Below are 12,477 nucleotides of genomic sequence, written 5' to 3'. Positions count from 1 at the left end.
AAGTTCATTTTTTACCAAATCCAGAACAATCATAACATTTGTACAACCTTTTTTGGAGAGCCACATTGTCAGATTGTACCACTCCCAAGAGTCACCAAAATATTTTAAAAGTGTATTCTCATCTGAGACATTTCAGGCACATCAATCAGATAGATTATAAAAATCTTGCAAGGTCAAGGTTCTAGTTTTCAGATTCCCATCAATTGGGAAAACATTTCATAAACCATGCATTTTACAACTACTGTAAGACACAATTGCGAGAGCAATGGCCAACTTCCTACTGCTCCCATACTCTGTGACGTGCTGTACAGGGTATCAAGGGAACCCAGTTCTCTCAATAAATGAGGTCTCTGAGCTGAAACGTCAACCAATCACATATTTATTACATATTTAGTGGATATTCCATGTGTGTTCAGATGGGAATATACCTGTAAATATTCACTCTATGTAAAACTGACCTATTGGGGGCCATAAAGCCTTTTATGACAGTTTCTGCTGAAAAATATGCAATTTTTTGCGCAAGTGAGGAATCAGACAAAAATTGTGACTATTCAGCTTTTTACACTGCCCTCGCCACTATTGTAGAGTGTTCCTAGACCGATAGATTTATGCATAATTTACGCCACAAACCAGTGTAAATTATATGAGAAGAGATGCACCTAATACATGAAGATACGTGCACCTTTTCATGTGTTAGGTGAATCTTGCACCAGGGGAAATCATATCAGGAACGGAATTTAAAATGCTGGTCTTAATAAATTTCTACCATTGTGTTATGCCTTGTGCAGGACCTGAGATGTAATATATGAGAGATTAAAAGAAAAACTAAAATCAGGCACCACCCCATCAGACCTGCACTAAAGGCCCTTTTACACGCAAAGATAATTGCTCAAACTGCCGAAAGACTGAATGTTATTCAAGCAAGCTACCGATAACTTTGAATAACAAATTAATTGCTTTAGGGCTAATGCCTATGGCTAGATTACTGCCACGTTTCACGCGGGGGAAATCCGCGGTGTTATGCCGCAGCTATTTGGTTTCATTGAACCTAATAGCTCAATATTCACGCTGCGGAGTACTAGTAGTCAATGAAAGCCGGCCATCACGCTATACTTCCACTGTAGCACAGCGGAAGTATCGCATGATTACGCGTTCCCGCCCACCACGTCATCCCACACTGCCGCTGCATCACGTGCTGTACTGCGCGTGCGCACCGTCTCGCCAAGCAGGACACACACAGCAGATCTGGAGAGGTGAGTATGGGGTCTTTGGGGGAGCGCCGTGACGGACTCCGCTGCGATATTTCACTGGCGGAGTCCGTCACAGCCATGGGCATAAGGCTTTAATCATCTGTGTTTTCCTCCAGCAGTTGTTTGCTCAGCTGGATGTGTGTTTAGGCGATTGTTATTGCATAAACACTTAGTCCAGCTGAGCAAACATCTGGCAGCACATTCCATTGTTCTCCTCCTGGCTGAGTAAACAGTGTAGTCATTGAATATGTAAAGCAAACAAAGCCATTGCTTAGCCTCTGCAAAAACTGAATGAAGTGCATTCAAAGTGAAAGCATTTACAGTGACCAAACGCTGGATTTTATGCCAGCCTAAAACCCTTGGCTAACGATTAGAGATGAGCGAGCATACTCGTCCGTGCTTGATGCTCGTTCGAGTATTAGGGTGCTCGAGATGCTCGTTACTCGAGACGAGCACCACGCGGTACTCGTCTCAATTAAACGAGCACTGACCATTGAATTCAATGGAGCCGGCAATACAGCCAGCTCCATTGAAAGCAATGGGCTGCTGGCGATCTCAGGATGAATTTTCGGGAAGGGCTTAAAAATATAAGCCCTTACCTGAAAATCATCCTAAAATGTGTAAAAATAAAAAAATGTCAGCATAAAGATCGTTCTCCTCTGCCATAGCTGTAACAGCTGTGGCAGAGAAGAACGATGTCAGCCCATTGAATTCAATGGAGCCGGCGATACAGAATGCGCTGCAGGCGATCGCGGGATGAATTTTCGGGAAGGGCTTAAATATATAAGCCCTTCCCTGCAATTCATCCAGAAATGTGTAAAAATAAAAAAAATATATATACTCACCCGGTCCCGGCAGACGGAGTTCAGCCCGGCCGGCGGCAGTTCTCTGAACCGCTCTCTGCAGTATTCAGCAGCCGGGGATTTAAAATCCCCGCCTGCTGAATGAGCTGCCTCTGATTGGTCACAGCCTGACCAATCAGAGGCAGCTCTCACTCACACCCATTCATGAATGGGTGTGAGTGAGAGCTGCCCCTGATTGGTCCCTGCGCTGAGCCAATCAGAGGCAGCTCTCACTCACACCCATTCATGAATTCATGAATGGGTGTGAGTGAGAGCTGCCTCTGATTGGTCAGGCTGTGACTAATTAGAGGCAGCTCATTCAGCAGGCGGGAATTTTAAATCCCCGGCTGCTGAATACTACAGAGAACAATTCAGAGAACTGCCGCCGGTCGGGCTGAACTCCGTCTGCCGGGACCGGGTGAGTATATATATATTTTTTTATTTTTACACATTTCTGGATGAATTGCAGCGAAGGGCTTATATATTTAAGCCCTTCCCGAAAATTCATCCCGCGATCGCCCGCAGCGCATTGCTTTCAATGGAGCCGGCTGTATTGCCGGCTCCATTGAATTCAATGGGCTAACATCGTTCTTCTCTGCTACAACTGTTACAGCTGTGGCAGAGGAGAACAATCTTTATGCTGACAGTACGGGGGGGGGGGTGTCTCACTCCCGCGCTCGCCGGCAGCCCATTGCTTTCAGTGGAGCCAGCTGTATTGCCGGCTCCATTGAATTCAATGGGCTAGCATCGTTCTTCTCTGCCACAGCTGTTACAGCTGTGGCAGAGGAGAACGATCTTTATGCTGACAGTGCAGGGGGGGGGGGCCCACTCTTGCCGCTATTGTGGCTGAATAGTGGGACCTGGGAACTTGAGATGCAGCCCAACATGTAGCCCCTCGCCTGCCCTATCCGTTTCTGTGTCGTTCCCATCACTTTCGTGAATTTCCCAGATTTTCACAAATGACAACCTTAGCGAGCATCGGCGACATATAAAATGCTCGAGTCGCCCATTGACTTCAATGGGGTTCGTTACTCGAAACGAACCCTCGAGCATTGCGGGAAGTTCGACTCGAGTAACGAGCACCCGAGCATTTTGGTGCTCGCTCATCTCTACTAACGATATAAATTGAACGAATATTGCACGACTGCACATGTTTACATGTAACGGTCATCGCTCATTTTCGTCCGAACTAATTTTGAGCGATAATCGTTGTGTGTAAAAAAGCCTTTAGGCATAAAAGTGCCAGCCACACAGTGCACACCATGACAGTGCCAGCCACACAGTGCACACCATGACAATGCCAGACACAAAATAGCCCTCCTTCAAGAGTGCCAGCAAAATATTGCTCCGTAAACAAACATGTGTGTGTCTTGAGAGCTAAATGGTTCAATGCCACAAAGAACAGAGTGGAGGGCCGAATGTGGTTTTGGGGCCACAGTTTTTTGCACATCTGACCCTACTTTTTGCCAATATTACGCTTTCTGTTTGAACAACCCATTAAAACCATGGTTTCCTCCCCTCTTAAGATACAAAGTCTGCGTTCACACTTGCAGAGCAAAAGATAATATACGGCAAACATCCAACGGACACCAGTTGAATCAGTTCCCATATTTCTTCTATTCATCATCAATTGAATGAATTATAAAAAAAATTATCATTGCATAGCCTGTAAAAAAAACTGATCATGACAAAAAAGATGAAGAGTTGAAGACCCATGCACTTTGTCATTGGAGGTAGGCTGATAGGATTTGTCAACTCAAGTGTAAATCCAGCCCAAAGTAGATGAAATACAGTGATATTATGACAGGTCGGCTTTAATACACAACAGTACACAATTTTGGATTCTTACTGAGGTTGATCCCACAATGATCGGTCTGGAACAATGCCTATATGCTTGTCTTTTTCCATATGAGCTATTAATTCTGTTTTTGACTGAAACTTCTCTTGGCAGCTATGACATCGACACTGATGGATTTGTCTTCTAATAAAATTCACTAATTTGACTTGCTGATAAAACTTCAGTCCTGTCAAGCACAAAACAATACGAGTCAGTGAAAACAGTGCTTGTACCGCCAGAAGTCAGCTAAGCATATCAAGAGCAGTCACAAACAATATCAATGTAAATCGAATGCATTCATCACATTGCATTTAGTACAAGTTGTCAGCTTTTTCAGTTCTCCTTAAATTCTCCTGTGCATTTCTATTCCAAGAACTAGAGCGATTTTCATTCTTTCCTTTAGAATGTCTTAGTATTAAATATGTACTGATTTTCTGTGGGATTGCGCTCTCTACACCTATGAAACGTGTTCCGGCAGTAGATCCCAGCCATCTTCTCACTAGGAGATGAAAATGCTACATTAGCACAATCCGCCATTGTGACTCATGGGTCTTGTGTGCTATTACTGAGCGGTACACCAAACATATTTAGGCTGCTGCTTAGCAAACAGGTTATTAGGGAATCTAGATGAATTAGCAAAGAATTACAACAGAAGACTCTAGTCTCATACACAAAAGTCCACTTTAGATTTATTCTCTACACAAAAGTAGGCATTATTTTGCCAAACTGAATATTTCATGCTGTATTTGATTTTTTTTTCTTTTTTTTTAAATATAATTAACGAGTTGAAATGTTCAGTGCGACTCATAGCTGCCAAGTCATTCCATTCACGCTGGTAATGCAAATAGGTTTCTATAACAAGACTGCTTTTCTCGTTTCTTTATCCAGTTTGGGGGTTCGAAGTTCACATACTAAATATACTACTTCACTGTTCTGCAACAGAAAAGATAATTTCACAAAGCACATTATCGATGTAGTTTGTAGACCGTTAGATTGTTAATACCCACCTTTTACCAGCATGGCATTATTAGGTCCTACATTCCCTGCTGATTAACTCCATAGTATCTATTAACCCTTTGCAATCCAATTTTGAATTCAGGGTTTCCTAGGGGGCTTAATTTTTCTGCCATTATACAATGGCGCCATCTGCTGGCTAGAGCCAGTACTGCAGTATGTGACATGCTGGAGAGGCCCCCGACAACATAGCGGCCAGTAACCTTCAGTAGTAATACCCTTGCCGGACGTCTTCCGACATCAAAGCTGTACAGCCTTCAATTAGAATGACTTTAGATGTCAGACAGTGGACTGGAAAGGGTTAATGTGAGTTAAGGCTCCCTTTTCTGTTACAGAGCTCCCACTCGCCTGTATAGACAGATTTAAGTGGTAAACGTTTGACTGCCTGCAGCTTCCACAAGATAGAGCTTCCTGCGTAATATTTTAGCATTGACGTCAATGTATCAATTGGCTACTGATTTGCAGGCAACCAATATTTTAGCTTTAATTCTAAGCCTATGCAATGAATTTGAAGTTACCAAAAACATGCAGCTCCAACCTATGAAGCTCCAAAGATAAACTTTTCTAAGCCAGTTCAACTTCAGATTACCTTTACACACTCAATGTGGGCCAGATGACGACACTGGCACTGGTTTAAAGGGCCTTCACACTGGCTGATACAGACTGTGTAGGAGATGGACAATTGTTAATACAATCGATCATCCTCCATACACTTTCATCACTGTTAACAGCACATCTATAGTTTACATGGGATGATGTGCTGCCGGCAACGGAGACTTTTGGTGCCACACCCAATCATTGGACAAATAGGCTGATCACTGGAACCTTCACATTGGGCGGCAATGGGAGAAAAGAAGTTCATTCTCCATCATCAGATTGTGTAAAAGGGCCTTTGGCTTTACTAGGTATGACATTTAATTTCCAGTACTCCCTATATCTCCATCTAGAAAAAATATATTCATTTAACTTCAGATTAGAGATGAGCGAGCACCAAAATGCTCGGGTGCTCGTTACTCGGGACGAACTTTTCGCGATGCTCGAGGGTTCGTTTCGAGTAACGAACCCCATTGAAGTCAATGGGCGACCCGAGCATTTTTGTATTTCGCCGATGCTCGCTAAGGTTTCCTTGTGTGGAAATCTGGGCAATTCAAGAAAGTGATGGGAACGACACAGCAACGGATAGGGCAGGCGAGGGGCTACATGTTGGGCTGCATCTCAAGTTCACAGGTCCCACTATTAAGCCACAATAGCGGCAAGAGTGGGGCCCCCCTCCCAAAAACTTTTACTTCTGAAAAGCCCTCATTAGCATGGCATACCTTAGCTAAGCACCACACTACCTCCAACAAAGCACAATCACTGCCTGCATGACACTCCGCTGCCACCTCTCCTGGGTTACATGCTGCCCAACCCCCCCCCCCCCTGCACGACCCAGTGTCCACAGCGCACACCAAAGTGTCCCTGCGCAGCCTTCAGCTGCCCTCATGCCACACCACCCTCATGTCTATTTAGAAGTGCGTCTGCCATGAGGAGGAACCGCAGGCACACACTGCAGAGGTTGGCATGGCTAGGCAGCGACCCTCTTTAAAAGGGGCGGGGCGATAGCCCACAATGCTGTACAGAAGCAATGAGAAATACAATCCTGTGCCACCGCCATCAGGAGCTGCACACGTGGGCATAGCAATGGGGAACCTATGTGCCACACACTATTCATTCTGTCAAGGTGTCTCTGCATGCCCCAGTCAGACCGGGCTTTTTAATTCATAGACACAGGCATGTACAACTCCCTATTGTGAAGTCCCTGTCGACCGACAGCATGGGTGGCTCCCTGGAACCCACCGGCGATACACAAAAATATCCCATTGCATTGCCCAACACAGCTGAGGTAGTAATGTCGTGCTTAATGCAGGTGGGCTTCGGCCCACACTGCATGCCCCAGTCTGACTGGGGTTCTTTACAAGTGGAAACAGATGCATTTATAATTCCCTGCGGACCCACAGCATGGGTGGGTGCCAGGAAGCCACCGGCGGTACACAGAAATATCCCATTGCATTGCCCAACACAGCTGAGGTAGTAATGTCGTGCTTAATGCAGGTGGGCTTCGGCCCACACTGCATGCCCCAGTCAGACTGGGGTTCTTTACAAGTGGAAACAGAAGCATTTATAAGTCCCTGTCGACCGACAGCATGGGTGGCTCCCTGGAACCCACCGGCGGTACATAAAAATATCCCATTGCATTGCCCAACACAGCTGAGGTAGTAATGTCGTGCTTAATGCAGGTGGGCTTCGGCCCACACTGCATGCCCCAGTCAGACTGGGGTTCTTTACAAGTGGAAACAGAAGCATTTATAATTCCCTGTGGACCCACAGCATGGGTGGGTGCCAGGAAGCCACCGGCGGTACACAGAAATATCCCATTGCATTGCCCAACACAGCTGAGGTAGTAATGTCGTGCTTAATGCAGGTGGGCTTCGGCCCACACTGCATGCCCCAGTCAGACTGGGGTTCTTTACAAGTGGAAACAGAAGCATTTATAAGTCCCTGTCGACCTACAGCATGGGTGGCTCCCTGGAACCCACCGGCGGTACATAAAAATATCCCATTGCATTGCCCAACACAGCTGAGGTAGTAATGTCGTGCTTAATGCAGGTGGGCTTCGGCCCACACTGCATGCCCCAGTCAGACTGGGGTTCTTTACAAGTGGAAACAGAAGCATTTATAATTCCCTGTGGACCCACAGCATGGGTGGCTCCCTGGAACCCACCGGCGATACACAAAAATATCCCATTGCATTGCCCAACACAGCTGAGGTAACGTCAGCTGTAATGCAGGTGGGCTAAAAATTCATTTGATTACACTGTAGGCGAGGGCCCACAAAAATTGCTGTATCAACAGTACTAATGTACATCCAAAAAATTGGCCATGGCCAACCAAGAGGGCAGGTGAAACCCATTAATCGCTTTGGTTAATGTGGCTTAAGTGGTAACTAGGCCTGGAGGCAGCCCAGTTTAACTAAAAATTGGTTCAAGTTAAAGTTTCAACGCTTTTAAGAGCATTGAAACATATAAAAATTGTTTAGAAAAATTATGAGTGAGCCTTGTGGCCCTAAGAAAAATTGCCCGTTCAGCGTGATTACGTGAGGTTTCAGGAGGAGGAGCAGGAGCAGGAGGAGGAATATTAGACACAGATTGATGAAGCAGAAATGTCCCCGTTTTGGATGGTGAGAGAGAACGTAGCTTCCATCCGCGGGTGCAGCCTACGTATTGCTTACGTATCGCTGCTGTCCGCTGGTGGAGAAGAGAAGTCTGGGGAAATCCAGGCTTTGTTCATCTTGATGAGTGTTAGCCTGTCGGCACTGTCGGTTGACAGGCGGGTACGCTTATCTGTGATGATTCCCCCAGCCGCACTAAACACCCTTTCCGACAAGACGCTAGCCGCAGGACAAGCAAGCACCTCCAGGGCATACAGCGCTAGTTCAGGCCACGTGTCCAGCTTCGACACCCAGTAGTTGTAGGGGGCAGAGGCGTCACCGAGGACGGTCGTGCGATCGGCTACGTACTCCCTCACCATCCTTTTACAGTGCTCCCGCCGACTCAGCCTTGACTGGGGAGCGGTGACACAGTCTTGCTGGGGAGCCATAAAGCTGGCCAGGCCCTTAAAAGACTGTTGCACTGCCTGGGCTGTACATGCTGCTCGATCTACGCACCTCCCCTGCTACCTGGCCCTCGGAACTGCGCCTTCTGCCACTACCGCTGTCGGATGGGAATTTTACCATCAGCTTGTCCGCCAGGGTCCTGTGGTATAGCAACACTCTCGAACCCCTTTCCTCTTCGGGAATGAGAGTGGGAAGGTTCTCCTTAAAGCGTGGGTCGAGCAGTGTGTACACCCAGTAATCCGTAGTGGCCAGAATGCGTGTAATGCGAGGGTCACGAGAAAGGCATCCTAACATGAAGTCAGCCATGTGTGCCAGGGTACCTGTACGCAACACATGGCTGTCCGCACTAGGAAGATCACTTTCAGGATCCTCACCCTCCCCCTCCTCCTCCTCCTCAGGCCATACACGCTGAAATGATGACAGGCAAGCAGCATGGGTACCGTCAGCAGTGGGCCAAGCTGTCTCTTCCCCCTCCTCCTCATCCTCCTCATGCTCCTCCTCCTCCTCCTGAACGCGCTGAGAAATAGACAGGAGGGTGCTCTGACTATCCAGCGACATACTGTCTAACCCCGGCTCTGTTTCCGAGCGCAAAGCGGCTGCCTTTATGGTTTGCAGGGAACTTCTCAAGATGCATAGCAGAGGAATGGTGACGCTAATGATTGCAGCATCGCCGCTCACCACCTGGGTAGACTGCTCAAAGTTTCGAAGGACCTGGCAGATGTCTGCCAACCAGGCCCACTCTTCTGAAAAGAATTGAGGAGGCTGACTCCCACTGCGCCGCCCATGTTAGAGTTGGTATTCCACTATAGCTCTACGCTGCTCATAGAGCCTAGCCAACATGTGGAGCGTAGAGTTCCACCGTGTGGGCACGTCGCACAGCAGTCGGTGCACTGGCAGATTAAAGCGATGTTGCAGGGTGCGCAGGGTGGCAGCGTCCGTGTGGGACTTGCGGAAATGTGCGCAGAGCCGGCGCACCTTTACGAGCAGGTCTGACAAGCGTGGGTAGCTTTTCAGAAAGCGCTGAACCACCAAATTAAAGACGTGGGCCAGGCATGGCACGTGCGTGAGGCTGCCGAGCTGCAGAGCCTCCACCAGGTTACGGCCGTTGTCACACACGACCATGCCCGGTCGGAGGCTCAGCGGCGCAAGCCAACGGTCGGTCTGCTCTGTCAGACCCTGCAGCAGTTCGTGGGCCTTGTGCCTCCTATCTCCTAAGCTGAGTAGTTTCAGCACAGCCTGCTGACGCTTGCCCACCGCTGTGCTGCCACGCCGCGCGACACCGACTGCTGGCGACGTCCTGCTGCTGCTGACACATCTTGATTGCGAGACAGAGGTTGAGGAGGAGGAGGAGGGTGCTTTAGTGGAAGAAGCATACACCGCCGCAGATACCACCACCGAGCTGGGGCCCGCAATTCTGGGGGTGGGTAGGACGTGAGCGGTCCCAGGCTCTGACTCTGTCCCAGCCTCCACTAAATTCACCCAATGTGCCGTCAGGGAGATGTAGTGGCCCTGCCCGCCTGTGCTTGTCCACGTGTCCGTAGTTAAGTGGACCTTGCCACTAACCGCATTGGTGAGGGCGCGTACAATGTTGCGGGAGACGTGGTCGTGCAGGGCTGGGACGGCACATCGGGAAAAGTAGTGGCGACTGGGAACTGAGTAGCGCGGGGCCGCCGCCGCCATCATAGCTTTGAAAGCCTCCGTTTCCACAACCCTATACGGCAGCATCTCAAGGCTGATAAATTTGGCTATGTGGACGGTTAACGATTGAGCGTGCGGGTGCGTGGCGGCGTACTTGCGCTTGCGCTCCAACACTTGCGCTAGCGACGGCTGGACTGTGCGGTGCGAGACATTGGTGGATGGGGCCGAGGACAGCGGAGGTGAGGGTGTGGGTGCAGGCCATGAGACGGTCGTGCCTGTGTCCTGAGAGGGGGGTTGGATCTCAGTGGCAGGTTGGGGCACAGGGGGAGAGGCAGCGGTGCAAACCGGAGGCGGTGAACGGCCTTCGTCCCACCTTGTGGGGTGCTTGGCCATCATATGTCTGCGCATGCTGGTGGTGGTCAGGCTGTTGGTGGTGGCTCCCCGGCTGATCTTGGCGCGACAAAGGTTGCACACCACTGTTCGTCGGTCGTCAGGCGTCTCGGTGAAAAACTGCCAGACCTTCGAGCACCTCGGCCTCTGCAGGGTGGCATGGCGCGAGGGTGCGCTTTGGGAAACACTTGGTGGATTATTCGGTCTGGCCCTGCCTCTACCCCTGGCCACCGCACTGCCTCTTGCAACCTGCCCTGCTGCTGCCCGTGCCTCCCCCTCTGAAGACCTGTCCTGTGTAGGCGTTGCACACCAGGTGGGGTCAGTCACCTCATCGTCCTGCTGCTCTTCCTCCGAATCCTCTGTGCGCTGCTCCCTCGGACTTACTGCCCTTACTACTACCTCACTGCAAGACAACTGTGTCTCATCGTCATCGTCCTCCTCACCCACTGAAAGGTCTTGAGACAGTTGGCGGAAGTCCCCAGCCTCATCCCCCGGACCCCGGGAACTTTCCAATGGTTGTGCATCAGTGACGATAAACTCCTCTGGTGGGAGAGGAACCACTGCTGCCCAATCTGAGCAGGGGCCCGAGAACAGTTCCTGGGAGTGTTCCCGCTCCTGAGCATGTGTCACTGTAGTGGAGTGAGGAGGCTGGGAGGAAGGAGGAGCAGCAGACAGAGGATTCGGATTTGCAGCAGTGGACGGCGCAGAACTGTGGCTGGACGATAGGTTGCTCGAAGCACTTTCTGCCATCCAGGACAGGACCTGCTCACACTGCTCATTTTCTAATAAAGGTCTCCCGCGTGGACCCATTAATTGGGCGATGAATGTGGGGACGCCAGAAACGTGCCTCTCTCCTAATGCGACACACCTGGATCAGGAGCTCGGCCTGTGCCCACACCCTCACTTGGCCCTCCGCGTCCTCGGCCGCGTCCACGTCCTCTAGGCCTACCCCTACCCCTCAGCATGCTGTATTACCAGTGATTTGATTTCCCAGGCAGGAAAGAAATTGGCGCAAGCCTGCAGTAAAACGTAGCTGGTTGCGTCTGATTTTTTTAGGTTCTCCACGCAGCACACACGTACCCAGAGCCCTTAGGACTGACAGAGGCAGGGCAAATATACTTTTTTGCCTTTTGTTTAAAAGGATAGGCCCACTGCGTCTATTCACTGACTAATATAACTGTGTTGCGGCCCTGCAAAAGTGTCACAGAACTTTACTGTTGCAGAGTTATTAACTGTGGCAGAGCAGGTATTTCCCAGGCAGGAAAGAAATTGGCGCAAGGCTGCACTCAACCGTAGCTGGTTGCGTCTGATTTTTTTACGTTCTCCACGCAGCACACACGTACCCAGAGCCCTTAGGACTGACAGAGGCAGGGCAAATATACTTTTTTGCCTTTTGTTTAAAAGGATAGGCCCACTGCGTCTATTCACTGACTAATATAACTGTGTTGCGGCCCTGCAAAAGTGTCACAGAACTTTACTGTTGCAGAGTTATTAACTGTGGCAGAGCAGGTATTTCCCAGGCAGGAAAGAAATTGGCGCAAGCCTGCAGTAAAACGTAGCTGGTTGCGTCTGATTTTTTTAGGTTCTCCACGCAGCACACACGTACCCAGAGCCCTTAGGACTGACAGAGGCAGGGCAAATATACTTTCTTCCCTTTTGTTTAAAAGGATAGGCCCACTGCGTCTATTCACTGACTAATATAACTGTGTTGCGGCCCTGCAAAAGTGTCACAGAACTTTACTGTTGCAGAGTTATTAACTGTGGCAGAGCAGGTATTTCCCAGGCAGGAAAGAAATTGGCGCAAGGCTGCACTCAACCGTAGCTGGTTGCGTCTGATTTTTTTACGTTCTCCAC

At 49.2% G+C, this 12,477-nt stretch overlaps 1 protein-coding gene across 2 annotated transcripts in view; it reads right to left on the bottom strand.

Annotated features, from left to right (window-relative positions):
* The window catches only part of ZNF277 (zinc finger protein 277), a 68,962-nt gene that overhangs the window by 1,764 nt on the left and 54,721 nt on the right, over positions 1 to 12,477 (bottom strand). The window contains exon 11 of one of the 2 annotated variants that reach the window (XM_066591775.1): positions 3,942 to 4,116. The exons of the other annotated variant lie outside the window; for it this stretch is intronic. Within the exon in view, the coding sequence (XP_066447872.1) occupies positions 3,942 to 4,116 (175 nt within the window). The remainder of the gene's footprint in view (positions 1 to 3,941; positions 4,117 to 12,477) is intronic. 2 annotated transcript variants of the gene reach the window in all.

This window comes from Eleutherodactylus coqui, chromosome 2 (assembly GCF_035609145.1).
Source record: "Eleutherodactylus coqui strain aEleCoq1 chromosome 2, aEleCoq1.hap1, whole genome shotgun sequence".
Taxonomy (NCBI): domain Eukaryota; kingdom Metazoa; phylum Chordata; class Amphibia; order Anura; family Eleutherodactylidae; genus Eleutherodactylus; species Eleutherodactylus coqui.
Note: the sequence above shows the minus strand (reverse complement) of the source record. Positions and strands in the feature narration are given on the sequence as shown.